This window comes from Oncorhynchus mykiss, chromosome 8, assembly GCF_057628025.1.
Source record: "Oncorhynchus mykiss isolate SJ-2025 chromosome 8, ASM5762802v1, whole genome shotgun sequence".
Taxonomy (NCBI): Eukaryota; Metazoa; Chordata; class Actinopteri; order Salmoniformes; family Salmonidae; genus Oncorhynchus; species Oncorhynchus mykiss.
The window spans coordinates 84196832-84221236 of record NC_143029.1 but is presented as its reverse complement, the minus strand read 5'-3'; the positions used below and the strand labels follow the sequence as shown (position 1 = coordinate 84221236).

Here is a 24405-nt window from a genome sequence, read left to right as displayed (position 1 = left end):
GGCTTGCGAAGATTTTAGAAAGGCAGGACAGGATGGATATAGGTCTATAACAGTTTAGGTCTAGAGTGTCTCCACCTTTGAAGATGGGGATGAAAGTGGCAGCTTCAAATATTTGGGTATCTCTGACGATACGAAATAGAGGTTGAACAGACTAACATTTTTGGCTACCACCAACCTACCAAAGCGCAGCTCAGAGTAAATATTTATTGCATTTTCCTTTTCCAAATGGTAATTTAAAATGCATAAGATACTGTATTCACGAAAGCACGGCTTCTCCCTTTGTTCCTCAGTCTTCCTGCTTCACTCAAACCCAGCCCCCTTTTCTTTTGTGTAACCAACAGTCGTATCTGTTCCGCCCGCTAGGGACGTTTTCCTTTATGGCATAATTTGTAATCAAGGTATGATTCATTCTGTGTATATGTAATTATGTGTGATTAGTTAGGTAATAAGTAAATAAATAATTAAACCCGATTTTGTATTGCTGATTCAACTTGTTAGCCAGGGTTCGTGAAGATAACCAAGAATTTACAACTTTCAGATAAGACTGAAATAAGGTGACGATTAATATTGACTGCTATTGATGTAAAATATTACTAGGTCTTTAAGAGTTTATTTGGAAGATAACAGCTCTATAAATATTATTTTGTGGTGCCCCGACTTTCTAGTTAGTTACATTTACATGATTAGCTCAATCAGGTAATATTAATTACAGAGAAATGATTTTATAGAATAGCATGTCATATCACTCAATCCGGCATAGCCAAAGACACGACACTGGGGAATAATCTGATTTTTCCAAGCAGACAAATCTCTCACCTGAGCTGATAGGGAGACGCTAGCGTCTCAACTGGCCAATTGCCTGATTTACTGTGTTATTTAAGATTTTATTTGAAGAGGTACAGTAGGGTTTCAGACTTTCAGAACGTCTTTTGCAACATAAGACAAAATACTTGTATAATTTGAAAATGCATTACGATGTTGACTCCTTATTGCAGGGTTGTGGTATATTTTAATTTAAAAGACAGTCAATGCAGGAAGTGATTTTAATCTACAATCATAAAATGGAAAACTTTTCACAAATAGTTTCTCATTTTCAGTTTACAGAGAAGGCTTTGTAAATAGAAGCCCTTTTTAAATTATTGAATTGGAATTTCAGTTTACTTCCTGCATTGACTGCCTCCAATTCGAATTTACCCAAGTCATGTCTTCATAGACTGAAAAATATGTAACCCACCCATCGTGTGACTTATAATGTGCTACACAAGTTGAGGAACTGACTTTAACTTCCTGTTTTACTGGGTATGTTCAACAAAAAGTATGGCAGCTCTCCTACATTACATAGTGTTTCTATCAGCTCTAGTCCAAGGATCAGGTAAATATTCTACCTTTGCTCTAGTATTGGCTGCATTGATTAAATATGTTTACCAATAATCTGATCAGAAAGGCAGGCATGTGACAGGCAATAGGTTTGTGCTGATAGTTTCACTTGATGTTAGGGATGAGCTACGCACATGTTGATGAGTCATTTTTTGCTATTTATAATTTGTATGTTTTATTTACAAACGCAACAACAACAGCACAGTGACAAAAAACATTCACATGATAAACAAGAAGTAGGAAGGACAAGGCAGGGTAGCCTGGGTCCTACCAGGACACACAAGACAAGAGTCCACAGAGTCCATGAGTCACTGTTCTTCAGATAATTGTCACTATCCTGTAAAACCAACAAAAACTAAAAATCTATATATACTGGATATCCAGTCATATACCTGATATGTCATGCTTCCTACTGTACTTTACCACTTGCCTTGATGTCATATCCCAAACAACAGTATCACAGAGGTTCACTCTGTATGGGGATAGGGGGTAAGAACACTATTTTTGTTTTGTTTAACCTTTATTTAACTAGGCAAGTCATTAAATTCTGATATTTTAAATATATATTATGATATTTGAAATGGAATAGAATTAGGATATTATGATATTTCATTGAAAGTAGCTCTATCGGTTAACATTGATCAATTGGTTAATTAGTAGTAATTTGTTGAATCATACTGTTGTGTATTACAAGTAGCAAACGTATAGCGTTTTAGAGTTAGTATAAAAGTGTGAGAAACACCTTGAGCTACAGGATGTGGAAACCACAGCTTCAGCACGAGGGTGGGGTGATATTGACAGAATGTTGACATCCATTTATAAGCCAACTGGTTTCATGATGGATATGTACTGTATTTTAGACCACAAACTCTACAATGAACATAAACACTTTAATGCATGAAACATCACCCAACATACTGTATCTTAGAACAGGTCTTTGAATTGAATTAAGTGTTTTGTAATTAATGCTAATTCAACTATAGTTACCATAAACATACTGTTGCACTGTAAAAAAAAGTTAACTTAAGTAATTGCTCAATTCTGTGAATTTGGTGGACTTCTAAAGGACAATTTCAGCTAATGTGTTAAGGTTTATTTGACCCCTAGAGTTTGTTGTCGCACCGTTGTCAATCAAAACAAAATCAGTCAGTTCAAGCTAGCGATATCTGTGTTTTTGCATGGGCTGCGTCTTAATGCATCACATCCTATGGCGGCCTTCCACATGTGCGATGGAAGGTGGCCGAGCTACAGCGGTGTTTGTAGGAAACATCCTGACAATCGGTCTTCTCACGCAAACGTTTGTAGCGTCCGAACATTTTGGCCTAGAAACTAATGGAACCACTCTATGGAAAGAGGAGAGTCTCACGAACACGAAGGTTGTCTCCGGTGGTCTCCGTAAAACATTTATGGAAGTAAACCGATTTTGCCTACCTAAAAAAAGGGCCAAAATATGTGTAAAAATATATATATTTCCTGAATGTTCTTATATCTCCTGGATATAGGACAGACACTTAAAGTGCATTCCTTATGATTTATTTTTTGACTGTCTTTTTTGCCATTTATAAATGTGTCATTCAATGCATTTCTATGGGCTATAGTAGTCAAAGCCAAATTTAATATTTTATATACAATAATTGTTTTTATATATATATATTTTTTATACCTAAAGGGTCCTAAAATTCTAAATCAAATAGCTACATGATACATCTTAAAACAATGCCATATGTCAGCTTAGGACCCTCCCTCTAAAATTCTAAGTTTGTATGTTGGTTCAGCTACAGTGCCTTCAGAAAGTATTCTTGACTTATTCCACATTTTGTTGTGAAATCAAAATGCATGAAATATATATATTTTTTTCTCACCCATCTACACACAATACCCCATAATTACTAAGTGAAAACATGTTTTTAGAAATTTAGAAATGTTTTGAAAATGAAATACAGTATGAAATAAATAGGTATTCACACCACCAAGTCCATACATTGTAGAATAACCTTTGGCAGCGATTACATCTGAGTCTTTCTGGGAAAGTCTAAGTTTTCCACACCTGGATTGTTCAACATTTTACCCTTATTATTTTCTAAATTCTTCAAGCTCTGTCAAATTGGTTGCTGATCATTGCAAGACAACCATTTTCAGGCCTTGCCACAGACTTAAGTAGATTTAAAGTCAAAACTGTAACTCGGCCACTCAGGAACATTCATTGCCTTTTAAACACTATTATTGCACACAGAGTGAGTCCATGCAACTCATTATGGGACGTGTTAAGCACATGTTTAATCCTAAACTTATTTAGGCTTGCCATGACAAACTTGGTTGAATCTTTATTGACTCAAGACATTTCAGCTTTTCATTTTTAATGAATTTGCAAAATTTTTCAATAAACATAATTCCTTTGACATTATGGGGTATTGTTTTGTCACTGGCCTACACACAATCTTAATTTAATCAATTTTATATTCAGGCTGTAATACAACAAAATGTAGAAAAAGTCAAGGGGTAGAATACTTTCTGAAGGCCCTGTATATGCCCAAATGTTGAGCAATTGCACCATCTTACAATTGTACAGTACATTGAATCACCATATTTTTTTGTATAACGTGTTCTTGGTAGACTGTTTCATTTTTACATGAAGTTTTCTGTCTGTTTATTTCAGAGTCCAGCATTGAGACTCTGAAACGGTTTGTGCTGAAGGGAGAAAATGTTCGTCTGCACGTCCAGGGATATGCTAAACTAAATAATATTGAGGATTTAAAGTGGACTTTTAACAAATCTCACACTTTAGTAAAATACTCCAATGAATCATCAACAGTGAAAGTATACACTAAATACCAAGGCAGGATTGAGTTTAGTGAGGCAAACTTCTCTCTAGTACTGAAGAACCTACAGGAAGGAGACAGTGGACTTTATGACGCAGGAGTGAGTGGTGAAGAAAACAAAGATGTTGCCAAGTACCAGATATCAGTTCAAGGTAGGTTGTCCTCCTTCCTGCCATCCTTCTCTTTGTATCGATATGGTTACAGTAGCAATCAATAGTGAAATATGAATTCTATCTCTGGTTAAATGCATTTAAATGTACTGCCTCGTAAGGTACAGAAAATGTCAACCACATTAAATGGTGACTAGAAAAATTATCAGCTTTGTTGTTTGTGTGTGTGTGTGTGTGTAAATGGATAGGTGTGCATGTGTGCATTTGTGTGGTTTTCTAACCATGTCTATTTGCCTGTTTATCTGTTGTGTATTCAGAGAGAGTTGTGACACCAGTCCTGACAGTGAACTCTGTCTCCTCCATCAATGGCAACTGTAACGTGACTGTGACCTGCAGAGGTCAGAACACCTCTGTCACCTCCAGCTGTAACAGCAGCACCTGCTCTCAGGTGGGAGGAGAGAGTAGAGGGGCTGAGACCTCCACTGTCCCCCTGCTCTCTGTCTATGTGGCAGGGGGTTTCATCATCTGTAACCACAGCAACCAAATCAGCTGGGCCCCTAACATGAAGGAGATCGAAACGATTTGTGCATCCAATTCTAGTAAGACACGCACCCATGCATGCACACACACTTTTGTGGATACACACTTTCGTGCGCACACACACACACGAACATGCACACTAGACTAGATGTTATATCCTATGTTGACGTTGTGATTTTTATGTCACTATATTGCAGAACCAGAGCGGGACGAAGAGAACCAAAACTACAAAGTCGGCATCATCATCTTCATCATCATCATCATCTTCGTTGGATGTGTCCTGATTGCTTGGCAGAAGCTGAATAAAGGTAAGCTCACTGTTCTTGCTGCAGGATCACTCTTAATACAGAAACTTCATTTTATTAATTAAACCACTGTGAGTACTGTTGATAACAAGTTGTAATGATTTCACATTATATATATATATACTGTATGTATGTACACTCATAGCAAACCTTTATAGATCTTTTATGTGGTTGATTTATAGGTTACAAAGAGGATAGTATAAACACAGATTATGCTACTGTCAGGGTAAGATACCTCATATTTAACACTACTGATACTGTGTCATTCTTGGTGAAAACATTGTATTCACAGAAATAAATTCCAAATGACTGGTAAACTCAAGTTAATTTCATGCTCATATTGTAGATTATTGAACAGACACAGATACATTTTATTTATTTATTTGAGGTCGTTAAAGGGTCAATCTGCAGTTGCTGCATCCATATTTGGACTCAGTTTGTAAACAAAGCAAATGTAAACAAACATTATACTACAGTGGGGTCAGAAATGATTGCCACCCTCAATAATGAAAAAAAAGGGGAATCATATTAATTTATACTAATACAATTGCAATATATATTTTTTAAATAATTTTCTCATAAAAGTAGGTGTCAGAATTGTCACTCTAAAAACAATACCCTCAAGACATACTAACCTCTCAACCATTACCAATAACAAGGGGTTAACATGTCTTGAGGGTATGGTTATGATCTTTGACCCTTTAGCTTTCTCACTAATCATTATTCACGAATCCTTAAGGATTTTCCGAGGTCATGACAGCATCCACATTAATGTAGAATTGTTTAAAAACATTCTATTATTCTGTACAACAAAAGTGACTCCAAAATCACAATACATTAGTTACCATTCATTTCTATTGGGCACAAAATAATCTGAAACACAACCAAAACTATTTGTAAATTCATCCAACAAGTATGAAGAGTCACAAGCTTGACCTAGTCACTGAGTAGTAATGTTGTGTGACCAAATACTAAGCTTTTAACTACTTTATTTATAACAAATCTTTAGGCGTGTCAATAATGTTGACCCCTCTCAAAAAGAGAGAGAAAAAAGTAGTTGTTAAACAAAATCTCTTTCTCTGAGCAATTGTATTAGTATAATATAAATTACAGACCCTGGCCAGTCATTATTGCTCAACTTTATCAAGGTTGTAAATCATTTAGGACACCACTGTAGCCTAAAAACATGGTTAAAAACATGGATGGTCAGTTCTTTAATCCATAGCTCTGTCTATGAATTTAAGAGTGGTTACATTTCTCCTCATCGCTCAGCTTTTTACCAAAACAGGGGCAGTGAGTTTGCTTTGTTTCAACTGCTGATTGCAGCTTTAAGACCTTGTTTTATAACCGGGTCACCGTTCATAAATTCACAGTGAAGTTGTTACTGTATGTTTTTATTCTCCAGACTCCAGGTAACAGTCATGTAGGTGGTGAAGAGCAGGAATCTCCAGGTCCAGGTCCAACAACACCCACCATCTACAGTGAGGTGGGACTACCCCAACCCCAGCTGTGTGAACTACCCACCATGGTGGGAGACGGAAATCATCTGTAAGTGGTGCCTAGATGACAATGTGTGATCGCATTGAATTCATTACATTGAAAGGCAATTGTCTCAAGTTTATGGAGACGGCATTCACAGTAAACGTTGTGTCATGTGTCGGCTCGATCAGAAATTACCTTTGTATTTCAGTTGCACTATAACTCAGATCTTCCGTGGTCCGGATTGAATCTAGCCCTTACTCTCAATAGCTCTGTTTATAACTGGTTCTCACATGTGTCCTTTGTCCTGGTCTTGTCCACTTTTGGATTGTCTACACCTGTCTAAAATTGTGGACACAATCAAAGTCAAATTGAGATCTGATTGGGATCTTCCTGCCCACCCCTGGAGGTAGTCAGCCACGCATTGTGTCTGGATATATTGCAAGTGTAGACGGAATCTGGACAGTTAAACTATTTAATCCATAATTATCCTGCTCTCTCAAACATTTACAGGTTGCACAATTGACTTATGGCATCAATGGTGGTGTTGGAGGGCCAGAAGGAGGCACTCTGGACTACAGATCTCATGCCAATACCCCAGGACAGTGATGAGGACATCACCCTGAGTAGAGTGCAGTCTTTTGGATGGAATGTTAAATGGGTGTCCTGACTCTCTGTGGTCATTAAAAATCACATGGCACTTATTGCAATCGGCCAAGCCCATCATTCATCCATTGGACTGCTAGATGGTGAAGTGTGATTCATCACTCCAGCGAACTCATTTCCACTGCTCCATAGTCCAATGGCAGTATGCTTTACACCACTCCAGCCGATGCTTGGCATTGTGCATGGTGATATTACGCTCGTGTGCAGTGATAGAAAAAGTACCCTATTGTCATACTTGAGTAAAAGTAACCTTAATAGTTACTCAAGTAAAAGTGAAAGTAAACCAGTAAAATACTACTTAAGTAAAAGTCTAAAAGTATTTGGTTCTAAATATACTTAAGTATACAAAGTAAAAGTATAAATCACTTGAAATTCATTCTATTAAGCAAACCAGACGGCACCATTTTCTTGTTGGGGCACGCTCCAACACTCAGACATCATTTTCAAATGATGCATTTGTGTTTAGTGAGTTCACCAGATCAGAGGCAGTAGGGATGACCACGTGTTCTCTCAATACGTGCGTGAATTGGACCATTTTCCTGTCCTGCTAAGCATTCAAAATGTAACAAGTACTTTTGTGTGTCAAGGAAAATGTTGAGTGTAAAGTACATTATTTTCTTTATGAATATAGTGTCGTGTGCAGGTCCTCGGCTATGGAAACCCATTTCATCAAGGTCCCCTGACGAACAGTTCTTGTGCTGAAGTTGCTTCCAGAGACAGTTTTGAACTCGGTAGGAAGCGCTACGCGCTTCAGCACGCAGCGGTCCCGTTCTGTCAGCTTGTGTAGCCTACCACTTTGCGGCTGAGCAGTTGTTGCTCCTAGACGCTTCCACTTCACAATAACACCCCTTACAGTTGACCAGGGCACCTCTAGCAGGCCAGAAATTTGACGAACTGACTTGTTGGAAAGTTGGCATCCTATAGACAGTGTCACGTTTTTTTATTTATTTGTATTATTTGCTTTTTAATATTTGCTGCTTTATTCATTTTATCACATTTCATTAACCTTTAGATGAGATGGGGGCTTCTGCATTTATTTTCTTTATTTCACCTTTATTTAACCAGGTAGGCTAGTTGAGAACAAGTTCTCATTTACAACTGCGACCTGGCCAAGATAAAGCAAAGCAGTGTGACACAGACAGCAACACATGGAAAAACATGGAATAAACAATAAACAAGTCAATGACACAGAAGAAAAAAAAGAAAGTCATAGTAGAGAAGAATTACAATTAGGCAGATTAACACTGGAGCGATAAATGAGTAGATGATGATGTGCAAGTACTGGTGTGCAAAAGAGCAGAAAAGTAAATAAAAACAATATGGGGATGAGGTAGGTAGATTGGGTGGGCTATTTACAGATGGACTATGTACAGCTGCAGCGATCGGTTAGCTGCTCAGATAGCTGATGTTTAAAGTTGGTGAGGGAAATATAAGTCTCCAGCTTCAGCGATTTTTGCAATTCATTCCAGTCACTGGCAGCAGAGAACTGGAAGGAAAGGCGGCCAAATGAGGTGTTGGCTTTCGGGATGATCAGTGCTGGAACATGTGCTATGGGTGGGTGTTGTTATCGTGACCAGTGAGCTGAGATAAGGCGGAGCTTTACCTAGAATAGACTTATAGATGACCCGGAGCCAGTGGGTCTGGCGATGAATATGTAGTGAGAGCCAGCCGGCTAGAGCATAGAGGTTGCAGTGGTGGGTGGTATAAGGTGATTTGCATGGATAATATCTGAGAACAGTTCCGGTGGTAACAACTGCCCGAGATACGCCAGGAACGCACAATCCCTTCATCAGTGCTCAGACTGTCCGCATAAGGCTGAGAGAGGCTGGACTGGGGGCTGGACTGAGGGCTTGTAGGCCTGTTGTAAGGCAGGTCCTCATCAGACATCACCGGCAACAACAACACCTATGGGCACACACCCACCGTCTTTGGACCAGACAGGACTGGCAAAAAGTGCTCTTCACTGACTAGTCGCGGTTTTGTCTCACCGGGGATGATGGTCAGATTTGCGTTTATCGTTGAAGGAATGAGCGTTACACCGAGGCCTGTACATGACCCTCCAGCATGACAATGCCACCAGCCATACTGCTCGTTTTGTGTGTGATTTCCTTCAAGACAGGAATGTCAGTGTTCTGCCATGGCCAGCGAAGAGCCTGGATCTCAATCCCATTGACCACGTCTGGGACCTGTTGGATCGGCGGGTGAGGGCTAGGGACATTCCCCCCAGAAATTTCTGGGAACTTGCAGGTGCCTTGGTGGAAGAGTGGGGTAACATCTCACAGCAAGAACTAGAACATCTGGTGCAATCCATGGGGAGATGCACTGCAGTACTTAGTATCTGGTGTGGCCACCAGCCGCATTGACTGTTACTTTTGATTTTGACCCCCTCTTTGATCAGGGACACATTATTCAATTTCTGTTATTCACATGTCTGTGGAACTTGTTCAGTGTATGTCTCAGTTGTTGAATCTTGCTATGCTCATACAAATATTTACACATGTTAAGTTTGCTGAAAATAAAGTTGACAGTGAGAGGACATTTTCTTTTTTTGCTGAGTTTCTGTCCACTACGTGTGACTCTTATGACTAAAAAGGCTTCATGCATAGCGTGTTACCAATAATAGGTTAATATCCAAAGCCACATCTCTTGACACACATCTTCGCATCTCTCTCAAGTGCTGACACTGATCCAGTCCTGACACATCTTTCAACTCAGTTTACCCGACAGGAAGTTCCCCAAAACTAACTTGACACATGAAAACCATGGTTACCACCAGAGGCAGAAATATAAGTGTGTACTTGTAAGAGTCACTGGGTGTGTGTGTCCCAAATGGCACCCTATTCCCTATGTAGTGCACTATATTTAACCACAACCCGAAGGACCCTGTTCAAAAATAGGGCACTACATAGGGAATAGGGTGCTATTTGAGTCTAAAGGCTCTCTGGTTTAAGACAGAGTTGTGACCTACAACAGAATAGACCTCGAACGCATCCTTCTGCTACCGTTGATTCCTCCAATTAGCTCTCCTTGATTACCTAGAAAAATATTATTTCCTATAAATGCAAGCATTTTGCTACACCCGCAATAACATCTGCTAAACGTGTATGTGGCCAATACAAAATGTGCATCCAGCCACAAAAACAAACCGACTAAAGAGACAAAAATCATCCTAAATCATCGTTGTTATTGCACAATGATACACAATCACATATAATATATGAATAGAAAGCATCATTAAAACCTTTCCTTCATTGTTAGTGTTTTAAGGTTAAAATCACAACTCTATATTCTATCCAGTAATGAGTGCTACAAAAGTTCCTGAGGTGCCAACGTACTTAATAAAGTGCTGACTGCGCTCCTCTGTATCGACAATAACAGATACATCTGTGCAGACAACGCAGACTGACACATATACACAGCAACTTAAAATAGCATGTTCTCCTGTCTTCTTCATTTCCAGTCAAAGGCCAGTGCTTTAGCTAGCATATTCTACAGTACATTGGCACATAACAACAATAACAAAATCATCATCATGAAATCTATAGTGTTACATATGTATATGTTTTGAAAGTGTATGGACAAACAGATGATCCAGAAGAAAGACTAAAGTGCATCCCAAATGGAACCCTATTCCCTATAAAGTGCACTACTTTGACCAGGGCCCATGGAGCTCTATAAAGGGAATTGGATGGCATTTGGGACACAGCAGAAGCATTCAGGGCATTTCCATGGCCTCCCCCGTCCCCAACACACTGAACTCCTTTACATCTCTCTCTACATACCAATATCATGTAAATTAACAACAAGTAATGAATTCATCATTTGAAGAGTTGTAGTAAACGGTAACAGACCCTGCTTAGAATCCAGTGTATGCCAGACGTGGGTTCAAATAATATTTAAAATCTTTCAAATACTTTGAGAATTTGCTTGAGTCTACCTGAAGTGCCAAATGGGCAGAGTTTACCAATGTCGGGACTATTCTATTGGTTCCATTAAGACAGGAAAGATCAATCGAGCACAGATTAAGTATTTGAGATGATTTCAAATAGTATTTGAACCCAGGTCTGCTGTTTGAGTCTGTGTGTAGGCTCTCAGACATTGCTGATTCGGACACTGACTCTGACCCTACTGTCTCTGACCCTCCCTCACCCTCCCTATCTTCTCTCCATGTAACTCTGCTCCAATCGGATCTTCTCTGGATCAGTGCCACCCCACTCCCAACTCCTCCTCTGTTGCCCTGGTAATTCTGTGGGCAGGACGTTTTGAAGAGGGGCATGGTCTTGGTCTTGGCCACTTTGTCAAAGAAATGCGATGTCAGCCATGTCTTTCCCTCACGGGGACAGAGAGACCACGGGGGGGAACTCGTACCCCCACAGGACCTCATCAGGCAGGTAGGAGGTGTGCACCTGGTAGGCGACAGAGGAGGGCTTCACCGTGGCGCTCATGATCACCAGCAACTCAGTGTGTCCATCCCCAACCTGGGGAGGGAGGGAAAAGAGTGTTTCAGGACAGGAAAAAGCACTGACACACACTTCTAGTGTGCATTCCAACTAGCACCCTATTTCTTATGTAGTACACTACTTTTGACCCTGGCCCTAGTTAAAAGTAGTGCACTGTAAAGGAAACAGCCCTAACCAGGTGTAGCGTAGCCTTGGTAGCCCAGGTCCTGAGCGGGCTGCTTCCGTCTATGATGTGATAGAAGGTGAGGGGGGAGGAGAGGAAGGGGCTGTCGCTGGACATGTCCACCTGGAAGGGAACGTTCCGTCACATTCACTAGGGGGTCACGTTGGGAGTGCGTCCCAATTGGCTCCCTATTGCACTCAAGGGGAAATTTGTCTGGGACACGATGAGGTAAATCCCATTTACAGGAGAATGTTTTGTTCGTAGTTGGTTCGTAGTTGGTAAGAACCTGATGTCACAATGTGACAAAAGACACAAAAAGACTACACTGGCAGTTAAGCACACACACACACACACACACACTCACCACACACACACACACACACACACACACACACACACACACACACACACACACACACACACACACACACACACACACACACACACACACACACACACACACACACACACACACACACACACACACACACACACACACACACACACACACACACAGAGAGGCAGTTAGTCTCCGTCCTCTCACCCAGCAGAGCTCCATGCACAAACGCCACCAGATTATACAGAATCCTGAACAGGAACCACGCCCCCATGAAGGTAAGCCTGAGGAGGAAGAACTCCTTATGCCACTGCATATCCAGGAAGGTCGTCCAGAGGTCGCACATGTACAGGGCCGACCGCCCACTGATGTGCTCAATGAGTATGTTAATGCATCCATCCTTAGACAGAACACGCCTCCTCAGAGTCCCACCCCACTGGGGCACTCTGCAGGGCTGCCTGCCCCACAATAGGGGCTTTAGAACGTCTGTCTGTATCTGGAAGTGACACCTGAGGGGAGGAGCTTCGGGATGAGTTAGTTCCAGTGAAGGATGAGTTAGTTCCAGTGAAGGGAAATCTAAACGCTACAGCATATATTCACATTCTAGATGATTCTGTTTTTCCAACGATTAGGGGAAGGCTCTTTTCTGTTTCAGCATGACAATGCCCCAATGCACAAAGTGAGGTCCATACAGAAAAGGTTTGTCAAAATCGGTGTGGAAGATCTTGACAGGCCTGCACAGAGCCCTGACCTCAACCCCATCGAATACCGTTGGGATTATTTTTTAAGACATTTTCAAACATTTCTAAAAATCTGTTTTTGCTTTGTCATTATGGGTTATTGTGTGTACAGTGGGGAGAACAAGTATTTGATACACTGCCGATTTTGCAGGTTTTCCTACTTACAAAGCATGTAGAGATCTGTAATTTTTATCATAGGTACACTTCAACTGTGAGAGACGGAATCTAAAACAAAAATCCAGAAAATCCCATTGTATGATTTTTAAGTAATTAATTAGCATTTTATTTTAGAGCCCTACCAGAAATGTACATGTTAAAAACGTTTTAGGAAAAATATAATTACACAATAGCAAATCTAATATTTTTAAGTTGATTTGTAACATGATAAAAATGCATTCTACCATGTCTTTAATTTCACAAACACCTGAGTTTGGAGAGCATTTTCAGTACCTATATAAGTGTAGTGTATTGGAAACAGGTTATCAAGTCATTTCAAATGCCATGGGACATGTTAGAATTGTGGTTATTGATATAAAAGCCTTCTAGAGGAAGAGGAAGTATAGGCCTATGTGACAATACTTCCTCATTTAGGTTTAGTCATTTGTCAAAGTATGGCGACTATGTATTTCACCCTCGCTATTCTACTAACTCCCCTCCATCATTCAGGTAAAAACATTTTATAAGACATCTGTATAGTGACATAGATTATATTGATTAGACAAATGTCTATAATCTGATTAGTAGGTTAGTAAATAACAGGCAGTATAATTTGTACTGATTACTCTGCTTATAACCAGTCTAATCAGTGTACCGGTTGTCTAACCAGTGGATCACACAGGAACTCAGAAGAAGTCATAATCTAATGAAGTACTGAAGTTTTAGGTCATGTGATGTGTTTAACTTTACAACATTCACGTAATTTATTGACTTTTAAATTGAAAATGTGTAATTACCTTTAGGGCAACATTTTTTGAGGATGCTATAGATTTAAACATATGTTGAAGCTATACACATTTGTTTACAAGTAATGAGTAATACAGCAATTTTGGGTGGTGATAGTATACTGATAGTATACAATACTGCACTACTGTGAGGAAAGGTTCTGTGTCAGTTACAAGAAGGTTACTGACAGGAAACTACTCCACAATGCCATTTGAAGCAAGAAAACTTCTCACTACCGGAAATGCACAGCTCAACTTGTTTTCAGACATGTCTGTTAGAATCAACCACAAATATGTCCACATTTGAGCATCCAAGTTATCTGTGCTTTTTGGCAGAATAGGTTGTACTTCCTGTAGTTATACTTCATCAAGTTGCTTTTACTGAACGGTTTCTGATTTTATTTTTACTTAACCTTTTGGGCGGCAGGGTAGCCTAGTGGTTAGAGCATTGGACTAGTCACCGAAAGGTTGCAAGTTCAAACCCCTGAGCTGACAAGGTACAAAATCTGTCGTTCTGCCCCTGAACAGGCAGTTAACCCACTGTTCCTAGGCCGTCATTGAAAATAAGAATTTGTTCTTAACTGACTTGCCTAGTAAAATAAAGGTCAAGTTATTTTTTTTTAACTAGGCAAGTCAGTTAAGGACAAATTCTTATTTACAATGACAGCCTACCAAGGAACAGTGGGTGAACTGCCTTGTTCAGGGGCAGAACGACAGATTTTTACCTTGTTAGCTCGGGGATTCGATCCAGCAACCTTTTGGTTATTGGCCCAACCTGCCGCCCCAACTGAACAGTTGATAGTGTGTATCATATCCCAGTTCTTTATTGTAAAAGTACTTCTGTATGACTTGTAACAAAGGTTGTGACTCTGTTGATCTAAAGGCAGCTGATCTTTTTAATGGGTTAATATTTAAACCGTTTAGCAAATAGTGTGTATAGAGAAATTCTAGCCCAAACTACAAAGCCTGCAAATTGGGTCATTACGATGTGTAAGTCAGTTTGGCTATTTGCAAAAACAATCAATTTCCACATATTCATTTAGGAGGTTGCATTGCTAAATTCATATATCCTACTGCTGTATTTGTCACATTGTTTGATGGGCTTTTTCATGTTTTTTTATATGAAGTATTCTGTGTGTTTATTTCAGAGCCCAGTGCTGAGACCTCTGTGTTTGTGCTGAAGGGACAGGATGTTCGCCTGAATGTCCAGACAAATGTTCAACTGAAAGAAGATGTTGATGTGCTATTTTGGAAGTTTAACAGATCAGTCAATTTTGTAAAGTACCCCCCAAAAGTTACCTTTGAAAGGTACCGAGGTAGGGCTGAATTTAGTGAGGGAAACTTCTCTCTGCTACTGAAGAACCTCCATGAAGAAGACAGTGGACTTTATGAAGCAGTAGTGACTGGTAACAATGACAGAAATGTTGCTACATACTTGATAAAAGTCCAAGGTATGTCTGACAGTTTTTCTATTTTATTATATAGTGACACAGTTACAGTATCAATCAATAGAGCAAACATAGTGTACAGGTTAAATGCATATTCATAAGTACTCTAACTCATGTACTCAGGTTAATATACAGTGCCTTGCGAAAGTATTCGGCCCCCTTGAACTTTGCGACCTTTTGCCACATTTCAGGCTTCAAACATAAAGATATAAAACTGTATTTTTTTTGTGAAGAATCAACAACAAGTGGGACACAATCATGAAGTGGAACGACATTTATTGGATATTTCAAACTTTTTTAACAAAGCAAAAACTGAAAAATTGGGCGTGCAAAATTATTCAGCCCCTTTACTTTCAGTGCAGGAAACTCTCTCCAGAAGTTCAGTGAGGATTTCTGAATGATCCAATGTTGACCTAAATGACTAATGATGATAAATACAATCCACCTGTGTGTAATCAAGTCTCTGTATAAATGCACCTGCACTGTGATAGTCTCAGAGGTCCGTTAAAAGCGCAGAGAGCATCATGAAGAACAAGGAACACACCAGGCAGGTCCGAGATACTGTTGTGAAGAAGTTTAAAGCCGGATTTGGATACAAAAAGATTTCCCAAGCTTTAAACATCCCAAGGAGCACTGTGCAAGCGATAATATTGAAATGGAAGGAGTATCAGACCACTGCAAATCTACCAAGACCTGGCCGTCCCTCTAAACTTTCAGCTCATACAAGGAGAAGACTGATCAGAGATGCAGCCAAGAGGCCCATGATCACTCTGGATGAACTGCAGAGATCTACAGCTGAGGTGGGAGACTCTGTCCATAGGACAACAATCAGTGGTATATTGCACAAATCTGGCCTTTAAGGAAGAGTGGCAAGAAGAAAGCCATTTCTTAAAGATATCCATAAAAAGTGTCGTTTAAAGTTTGCCACAAGCCACCTGGGAGACACACCAAACATGTGGAAGAAGGTGCTCTGGTCAGATGAAACCAAAATTGAACTTTTTGGCAACAATGCAAAACGTTATGTTTGGCGTAAAAGCAACACAGCTGAACACACCATCCCCACTGTCAAACATGGTGGTGGCAGCATCATGGTTTGGGCCTGCTTTTCTTCAGCAGGGACAGGGAAGATGGTTAAAATTGATGGGAAGATGGATGGAGCCAAATACAGGACCATTCTGGAAGAAAACCTGATGGAGTCTGCAAAAGACCTGAGACTGGGACGGAGATTTGTCTTCCAACAAGACAATGATCCAAAACATAAAGCAAAATCTACAATGAAATGGTTCAAAAATAAACATATCCAGGTGTTAAAATGGCCAAGTCAAAGTCCAGACCTGAATCCAATCGAGAATCTGTGGAAAGAACTGAAAACTGCTGTTCACAAATGCTCTCTATCCAACCTCACTGAGCTCGAGCTGTTTTGCAAGGAGGAATGGGAAAAAATGTCAGTCTCTCGATGTGCAAAACTGATAGAGACATACCCCAAGCGACTTACAGCTGTAATCGCAGCAAAAGGTGGCGCTACAAAGTATTAACTTAAGGGGGCTGAATAATTTTGCACGCCCAATTTTTCAGTTTTTGATTCGTTAAAAAAGTTTGAAATATCCAATAAATGTCGTTCCACTTCATGATTGTGTCCCACTTGTTGTTGATTCTTCACAAAAAAATACAGTTTTATATCTTTATGTTTGAAGCCTGAAATGTGGCAAAAGGTCGCAAAGTTCAAGGGGGCCGAATACTTTCGCAAGGCACTGTATTAACTATAATGGGGTTCGATTTGTTTTCAGATAGAGTTCAGCCTCCAGTCCTGACAGTGGATTCTGTCTCCTCCATCAATGGCACCTGTAACGTGACTGTGACCTGCAGAGGTCAGAACACCTCTGTCACCTCCAGCTGTAACAGCAGCACTTGCTCTCGGTTGGGAGGAGAGAGTAGAGGGGCTGAGACCTCCACTGTCCCCTTGCTCTCTGTCTATGTGGCAGGGGGTTCCATCATCTGTAACCACAGCAGCCAAGTCAGCTGGGCCAACGACACCAAGGAAATCAAAATAATTTGTGGATCTAATTCTGGGAAGTCTGGTAAGACACAAATGCATGTACACATTTGGCTAGCGAGCATTTAGCCAGGTAGCGTAGACCACAAAAACATCAGACCATTTCCTCAACATGAGTTTTTCTACAAGTAGGGTGTGTCAACATGTTTTATCGACTTGCACACACATTCAGACACACAAAGTAACACTCAGGGTGTAGTGATTTTGATGATTTCTGACTATTTCCAGATCAAGAAGACCACACCTACCGTGTCATACTCATTCTCATAGTCTGTGGCATTGCCATCATCATCATCATCATCATCATCATCATAATTGTTTTGATTCTCCAGAAGCAAAATGGAGGTAAGCTACCTAATGCTGCTAATAAACAGGATGATTTCACATTATTTACACAGTGCATTCGGGAAAGTATTCAGACCCATTTTCTCCACATTTTTGTTATGTTACAGCCTTATTCTAAAATGTATTAAATAGTTTCCCCCCATCAATCTACACACAATACCCCATAATGACATCACAATACCCCATAATGACATCACAATACCCCATGATGACAAAACAAGAGGTTTTTAGAAAATTCTGCTAATATATAAATAATAAAACCTGAAATGTCACATTTACATAAATGTTGAGACCCTTTGCTTAGTACTTTGTTGAAGTACCTTTGGCAGCGATTACAGTTTAGAGTCTTTCTGGGTATGACAGTACAAGCTCTACACACCTGTATTTGGAGAGTTTCTCCCATTATTCTCTGCATATCCTCTCAAGCTCTGTCAGATTGGATTGGGAGCGTTGCTGCACAGCTATTTTTAGGTCACTCCAGAGATGTTACAATGGGTTCAAGTCCGTGCTCTGGCTGGACCACTCAAAGAGACTCAGAGACTGGTCCCGAAGCTACTCCTGCATTGTCTTGGCTGTGTGCTTAGGTTCAGTGTCCTTTTGGAAGGTGAACCTTTGCCCAAGTCTGAGGTCCTGAGCGGTCAGGAGCAGGTTTTCTTCAAGGATCTATCTGTACTTTGCTCCGTTCATCTTTACCCTCGATCGTGACTAGTCTTACAGTCCCTGCCACTAAAAAACATCCCCAAAGAATGATGCTGCCACCACCATGCTTCACTGTAGGGATGGTGTCAGGTTTCCTCCTGACGTGACTCTTGGCCTTCAGGCCAAAGAGTTCAATCTTGGTTTCATCAGACCAGAAAATCTGGTTTCTTATGGTCTGAGTCCTTTAGGTGTCTTTTTTCAAACTCCAAGCCGGCTGTCATGTGCCTTTTACTGATGGGTGGCTTCCTTCTGGCCACTCTACCATAAAGACCTGATTGGTGGAGTGGTGCAGAGATGGTTGTCCTTATGGAAGGTTCTCCCATCTCCACAGAGGAACTCCAGAGCTCTGTCAGAGTGACCAGCGGGTTCTTGGTCACCTCCCTGACAAAGTCCCTTCTCCCCCAATTGTTCAGTTTGGCCGGGCGACCAACTCCAGGAAGAGCCTTGGTGTTTACAAACTTCTTCCGTTTAACACTGATGGAGGCCACTGTGTTCTGGTACCTTCAATGCTGCAGAAATGTTTTGGTTCCCTTCCCCAGATCTGTGCCTCGACACAATCCTGTCTCGGAGCACTATGGACAATACCTTTGACCTCATGGTTTGGTTTTTGCTCTGACATGCGCTGTCAACAGTAGGACCTTATAAAGACAGGTTTGTGCCTTTCCAAATCATGTCCAATCAATTGAATTTACAACAGGTGGACTCCAATCAAGTTGTAGAAACATCAAGGATGATCAATGGAAACAGGATGCACCCGAGCTCAATTTAGAGTCTCATAGCACAATGGTCTTAATACTGACATAAATAAGGTGTTTGTCTTTCATTTATACATTTGCTAAAAAAAACTTAAAATCTGTTTTCGCTTTGTCATTATGGGGAATTGTTTGTAGATTGAGGTATATTTGTTTAATCAATTTAGAATAAGGCTGTAAAGTAACAACATGTGGAAAAAGTCAAGGGGTCTGAATAGTTTCCAAAGGTGCTCATAGCGAATCTGAAAATGTAACTTTTAAATATTTGTTGGATTTTTATGTGGTTGACTTATAGGTGACATAAAGGACATTATAAACACCGATTATGCTACAGTTGGGGTAAGATATTTAACATCACTGATACTGTCGATGACATTTTTTTAAAATGTTGTTCATGGAAAACATATAAATTCCAAATTAACAACAAACTCATCTTAATTTTGTGCGTATATGTAGAGCATTGAACAGCTACTGAGAAATATTTAATTAAGCTAATTTTATTCTCCAGACTCCAGATAACAGTCAAGTAGGTGGTGAAGAGCAGGTGTCTCCAGGTCCAGGCCCAACATCACCCACCATCTACAGTATGGTGGGACATCCCCAACCCCAGCCTGGGAACCACCAACCACCTGTAGACCTCCCCATGACTACCATGGCCCCCATGACCTCCATGCCTGAGAGTTTATATGCTATGGTGGGGAAAAAGACTAGCAAACAATAATCAGGAATTTGAACATCATCTTAGGCCGGGATTCTATTCAATCCTTTTAAAGGCAATGTTCCCATGTTCGGGTAACAACTAAATAAAAATGGTCACACGCTTCGTAAACAACAGGTGTAGACTAACAGTGAAATACTTACGGGCACTTCCTGTCACGTGCATCGTAAACAACAGGTGTAGACTAACAGTGAAATGCTGACTTACGGGCCCTTCCTGTCACGTCTGCTCCCTCTCAAGCCACTAGGTCACCAGTCTGCTTTCTATGGCGCACACCTGTCACCATTGTTACACGCATCAGCTCATTATGACACTCACCTGGGCTCCATCACCTCCTTGATTACCTGCCTTATAAATGTCACTCCCTTTGGTTCCTTCCCCAGGCGTCATTGTTGCAGTTTCTGTTTCCTGTCTGGGCGTTGTTCATGTTTCTTGTTTTGTATTATGTTCCTTTTATTTATTAAAACCAACAGTGAAATGTTTACTTACAGGCCCTTCCCAACAATGCAGAGAGAAACAACAGTGAAATGCTTACTTACAGGCCCTTCCCAACAATGCAGAGAGAAACAACAGGTATAGACTAACAGTGAAATGTTTACTTACAGGCCCTTCCCAACAATGCAGAGAGAAACAACAGTGAAATGCTTACTTACAGGCCCTTCCCAACAATGCAGAGAGAAACAACAGGTACACATGTGCACACACACAGATATATACACACAGATATATACACACAGATACAGTATATACACACAGATATATACACACAGATATATACACACAGATATATACACACAGATATATACACACAGATATATACACACAGATATACACATGTGCTATATACACACAGATATACACACACACACACACACACATGTGCACAGACACAGATATACACACACACACACACACACACACAGATATATACACACAGATATACACATGTGCACACACACAGATATATACACACAGATATACACATGTGCACACACACAGATATATACACACAGATATACACACACACACACACACATGTGCACACACACAGATATATACACACAGATATACACATGTGCACACACACAGATATATACACACAGATATATACACACACACACACACACACACATGTGCACAGACACAGACATACACACACAGACATGCACACACAGACATGCACACACAGACATACACACACATACATGTGCACACACACAGACATGCACACACACAGATATACACACACAGATATACACACACAGACATGCACACACAGACATACACACACATACATGTGCACACACACACAGACATTAACACACATTATTATCTATGCATAACCACTTTAATAACTCTACCTACATGTACATTATTACCGCAATTACCTCAACACCGGTGCCACATTGACACTGTACTGGTACCCCCTGTATATAGTCTCCACATTGACTCTGTACCGTAATACCCTGTATATAGCCTCCACATTGACTCTGTACCATAATACCCTGTATAAACCCCCACTATTGTTATTCATTGGTGCTCTTTAATTATTTGTTATTCTCATCTCTTTTCTTAAAACTGCATTGTTCTTTTAAGGGCTTGTAAATAAGCATTTCACTGTTAGGTACCTGTTGTATTCGGCGCATATGACAAATAACATTTGATTTGATAGACACACGTAAATAGTGCCACACATGCACTCAAACGCATCCAGTTGTTCTTGCTGTTTAGAGTTTTGTTGTCCTTGATGTCTTTTGTTTTTTGCAGTGTTGCTTTCTATTGTTTTCCTTTGTTATCCTCTTCTTGTTTTTTATTGGTTGTTGGCGCATTGGGGGACGGTGGCTTGGTGGGGGCGGAGTGTAATGAGAGGTTTATTTCGGGGTGGGGGGGCTGTTAGGGGGGTTATCGGAGAGTTATGGGGCAGCTCTCGAGAACTGTTAGAGGATCTTGGATGGTTGTTGGCCTGGCGGTTGGGAGCTTGTCCCGGTGGCTGATAGGTCTCTGGTCCGGCTTCCTGATTTGACTTGGTGGGAGATCTGTTTGATGTGGCCCTGGGCGGGGTGCTTCACCTTGGTTGCTCCTGTGGTTCGCTCTGGATGGGAGTGTCTGCTAGATGACTGAATATAATGTATATGTTGAGTGGCTTCACTGCAGGTAGATTGCATGTTTGTATGCATGTAACAATTTGATTGTATGTTTAAATATTTCATTTTAAAAATGAAAACAATTGTTGGAAGTGAAGATGATGGTTTTGATGATGAAGGTATGGCTCGTAGACATATTATTATTGTATTTCTATGACATAGATCAGATTTGGAATGCTTTTGATTAGGAACATTTTGGTCGACGGGTATTTTTCTCTGCTCAGACAGTAGTAATAAAAGCCTAGTGCACTTGTTTTTATTGTTCATTGTGATTTATCAGGGGGTGCTGCAGCACCCATACATCCCTCAGCTATGTTAGCAGTAACCTGTAAATCATGGCATTAGCCTAAAGTAGCTAGCTTTCTAGCTTCCTTGCACAAAGCACAAAAAAGCCAATTGAATGAATTTTGGGCCGAGAGCAGATCTGCCCTGGGACTCTTGAAGAAATAAAACTGCAGTGTGCTCAAGGCTCATGCGATGTCACTGCAGTGAGTCATAGGAAACAATCTGTCACTGAAAATAACAACTTCTTCAATTCTGTGTGACCTTGTGGTGGTTTTGACAGGAAAGTCCCACCATACACTCTTAGAAAAAAAGGTGCTTTCTAACGCCTAAAAGGGTTATTCGGCTGGCCCCATGGGAGAACCCTTTGAAGAACCCTTTTTGGTTCCAGTTACATCCTTTTCCACAGAAGTTACTACATGGAACCAAAAAGGGTTCTCCTATGGGGACAGCCGAAGAACCCTTTTAAAACTTTTTTTTTCTAAGAGTTTAGGCTGATTTACAGTTTCCATGGTGATGTGTGTCAAACCATATATTAGAAGGACAAGGCTGAACCAGTTATTCAAATTCCTAGTAGATATACATTTGTAACTATTTCCATAAAATGTAAATACAAGCCGACCTTTGACACATTTATGAAATATGACAAAGTTGGTGCCCAGTAACTTAAGCGGGTGGGAAAACTGATGAGGGCACCTTTGATTCATCTTTATAGAAGCTCACACATATTGTTATTTGAGGGGAATATGTTTGTATGATTACCTGGTAATAAAGTAGATATGTTTTTGTTGATACAAGCTAAACTGAGATGTTTTCTATTATGTTTTTGTATACACATCAATCAATAGAGCTAAACATAGTGTATGGGTAAAATACTTTCCACTAGTACCTCAGATTCATTGGTACACCAGCTTGTTATGGTATCTAAGGTTAATAAACAAACAATAACAGGTTTCTATTCGTTTTCAGAGAGAGAGTTGAGTCACCAGTCCCATCAATGGCATTTGTATGGTGACTGTGACCTGCAGAGGTCAGAACAACTCTGTCACCTCCAGCTGTAACAGCAGCACCTGCTCTCAGGTGGGAGGAGAGAGTAGAGGGGCTGAGACCTCCACTGTCCCCCTGCTCTCTGTCTATGTGGCAGGGGGTTGCATCATCTGTGACAACAGCGAACAAGTCAGATGGGCCTACAGATGTCAGATCTTAACTTGATCACTCTTTTGTCGCAGATAATTTTGCTGATGCAAAAAAAAAGGAAATTCAAATGAGCCTTGTGAGTGGCTGAAAATGAGCAGTTATCTTTTTCTCCATGTGGGGGCAGTCTATTCATTGGGATCAGGGCTTGTTTCAAAATGATGTTCCGTCCCGCTCACTCAAACGCCAGGCCTAGGTCCTATTGCTGCAACATTCAAATGTACAAAAATGTACACTACCGTTTAAAAGTTTGGGATCACTTAGAAATGTCCTTGTTTTTGAAAGAAAAGCACATTTTTGGTCCATTTAAAATAAAATCAAATTGGTAAGAAATACAGTGTAGACATTGTTAATGTTGTAAATGACTATTGTAACTGGAAAATTATGATTTTTTAATGGAATATCTACAAAGGTAGGCCCATTATCAGCAACCATCACTCCTGTGTCCCAATGGCACGTTTTGTTAGCCTTTAAAATCATAAACTTGGATGAGCTAATTGATCATTAGAAAACCCTTTTGCAATTATGCACAGATGAAAACTGTTGACCTGATTAAAGAAGGAATAAAACTGTCCTTCTTTAGACTAGTTGAGTATATGGAGCATCATAATATGTGGGTTTGATTACAGGCACAAAATAACCAGAAACCAAGACCTTTCTTCTTAAACTCGTCAGTCTATTCTTGTTCTGAGAAATCTCGTACAATCTCGTACAACGCTGTGTACTACTCTCTTCACAGAACAGCGCATCTGGCACTAACCAGAATGGAAAGTGGAGTGGGAGGCCCGGGTGCACAACTGAGCAAGAGGACAGGTACATTGGAGCGTCTAGTT

At 40.4% G+C, this 24405-nt stretch overlaps 2 protein-coding genes across 5 annotated transcripts; both read left to right on the top strand.

Moving 5' to 3' along the window:
- The first annotated feature begins 1230 nt into the window (after positions 1-1230).
- Positions 1231-9834, top strand: LOC110530759 (uncharacterized). Of its 4 annotated transcripts, none has more exons than XM_021614014.3 (7): positions 1238-1372; positions 4034-4348; positions 4624-4905; positions 5044-5154; positions 5334-5377; positions 6557-6699; positions 7928-9834. In XM_021614014.3, the coding sequence occupies exons 1-7, from the start codon at positions 1318-1320 to the stop codon at positions 7977-7979; spliced, it is 1002 nt and encodes a 333-aa protein (XP_021469689.3). In that variant the 5' UTR covers positions 1238-1317; the 3' UTR covers positions 7980-9834. The 4 variants fall into 4 exon arrangements, 2 of the variants coding, with proteins under 2 accessions (XP_021469689.3, XP_021469690.3); XM_021614015.3 differs by having other exon boundaries at positions 1240-1372; positions 7144-9834; XR_016482672.1 differs by lacking the exon at positions 5334-5377 and having other exon boundaries at positions 1231-1372.
- Positions 9835-13573: 3739 nt separating this feature from the next.
- LOC118965564 (uncharacterized) lies at positions 13574-23181 on the top strand. Its single transcript, XM_090182848.1, has 6 exons — positions 13574-13662; positions 15086-15388; positions 17173-17463; positions 17667-17783; positions 19530-19573; positions 19743-23181. The coding sequence occupies exons 1-6, from the start codon at positions 13608-13610 to the stop codon at positions 19953-19955; spliced, it is 1023 nt and encodes a 340-aa protein (XP_090038974.1). The 5' UTR covers positions 13574-13607; the 3' UTR covers positions 19956-23181.
- The last annotated feature ends 1224 nt before the right edge of the window (positions 23182-24405 follow it).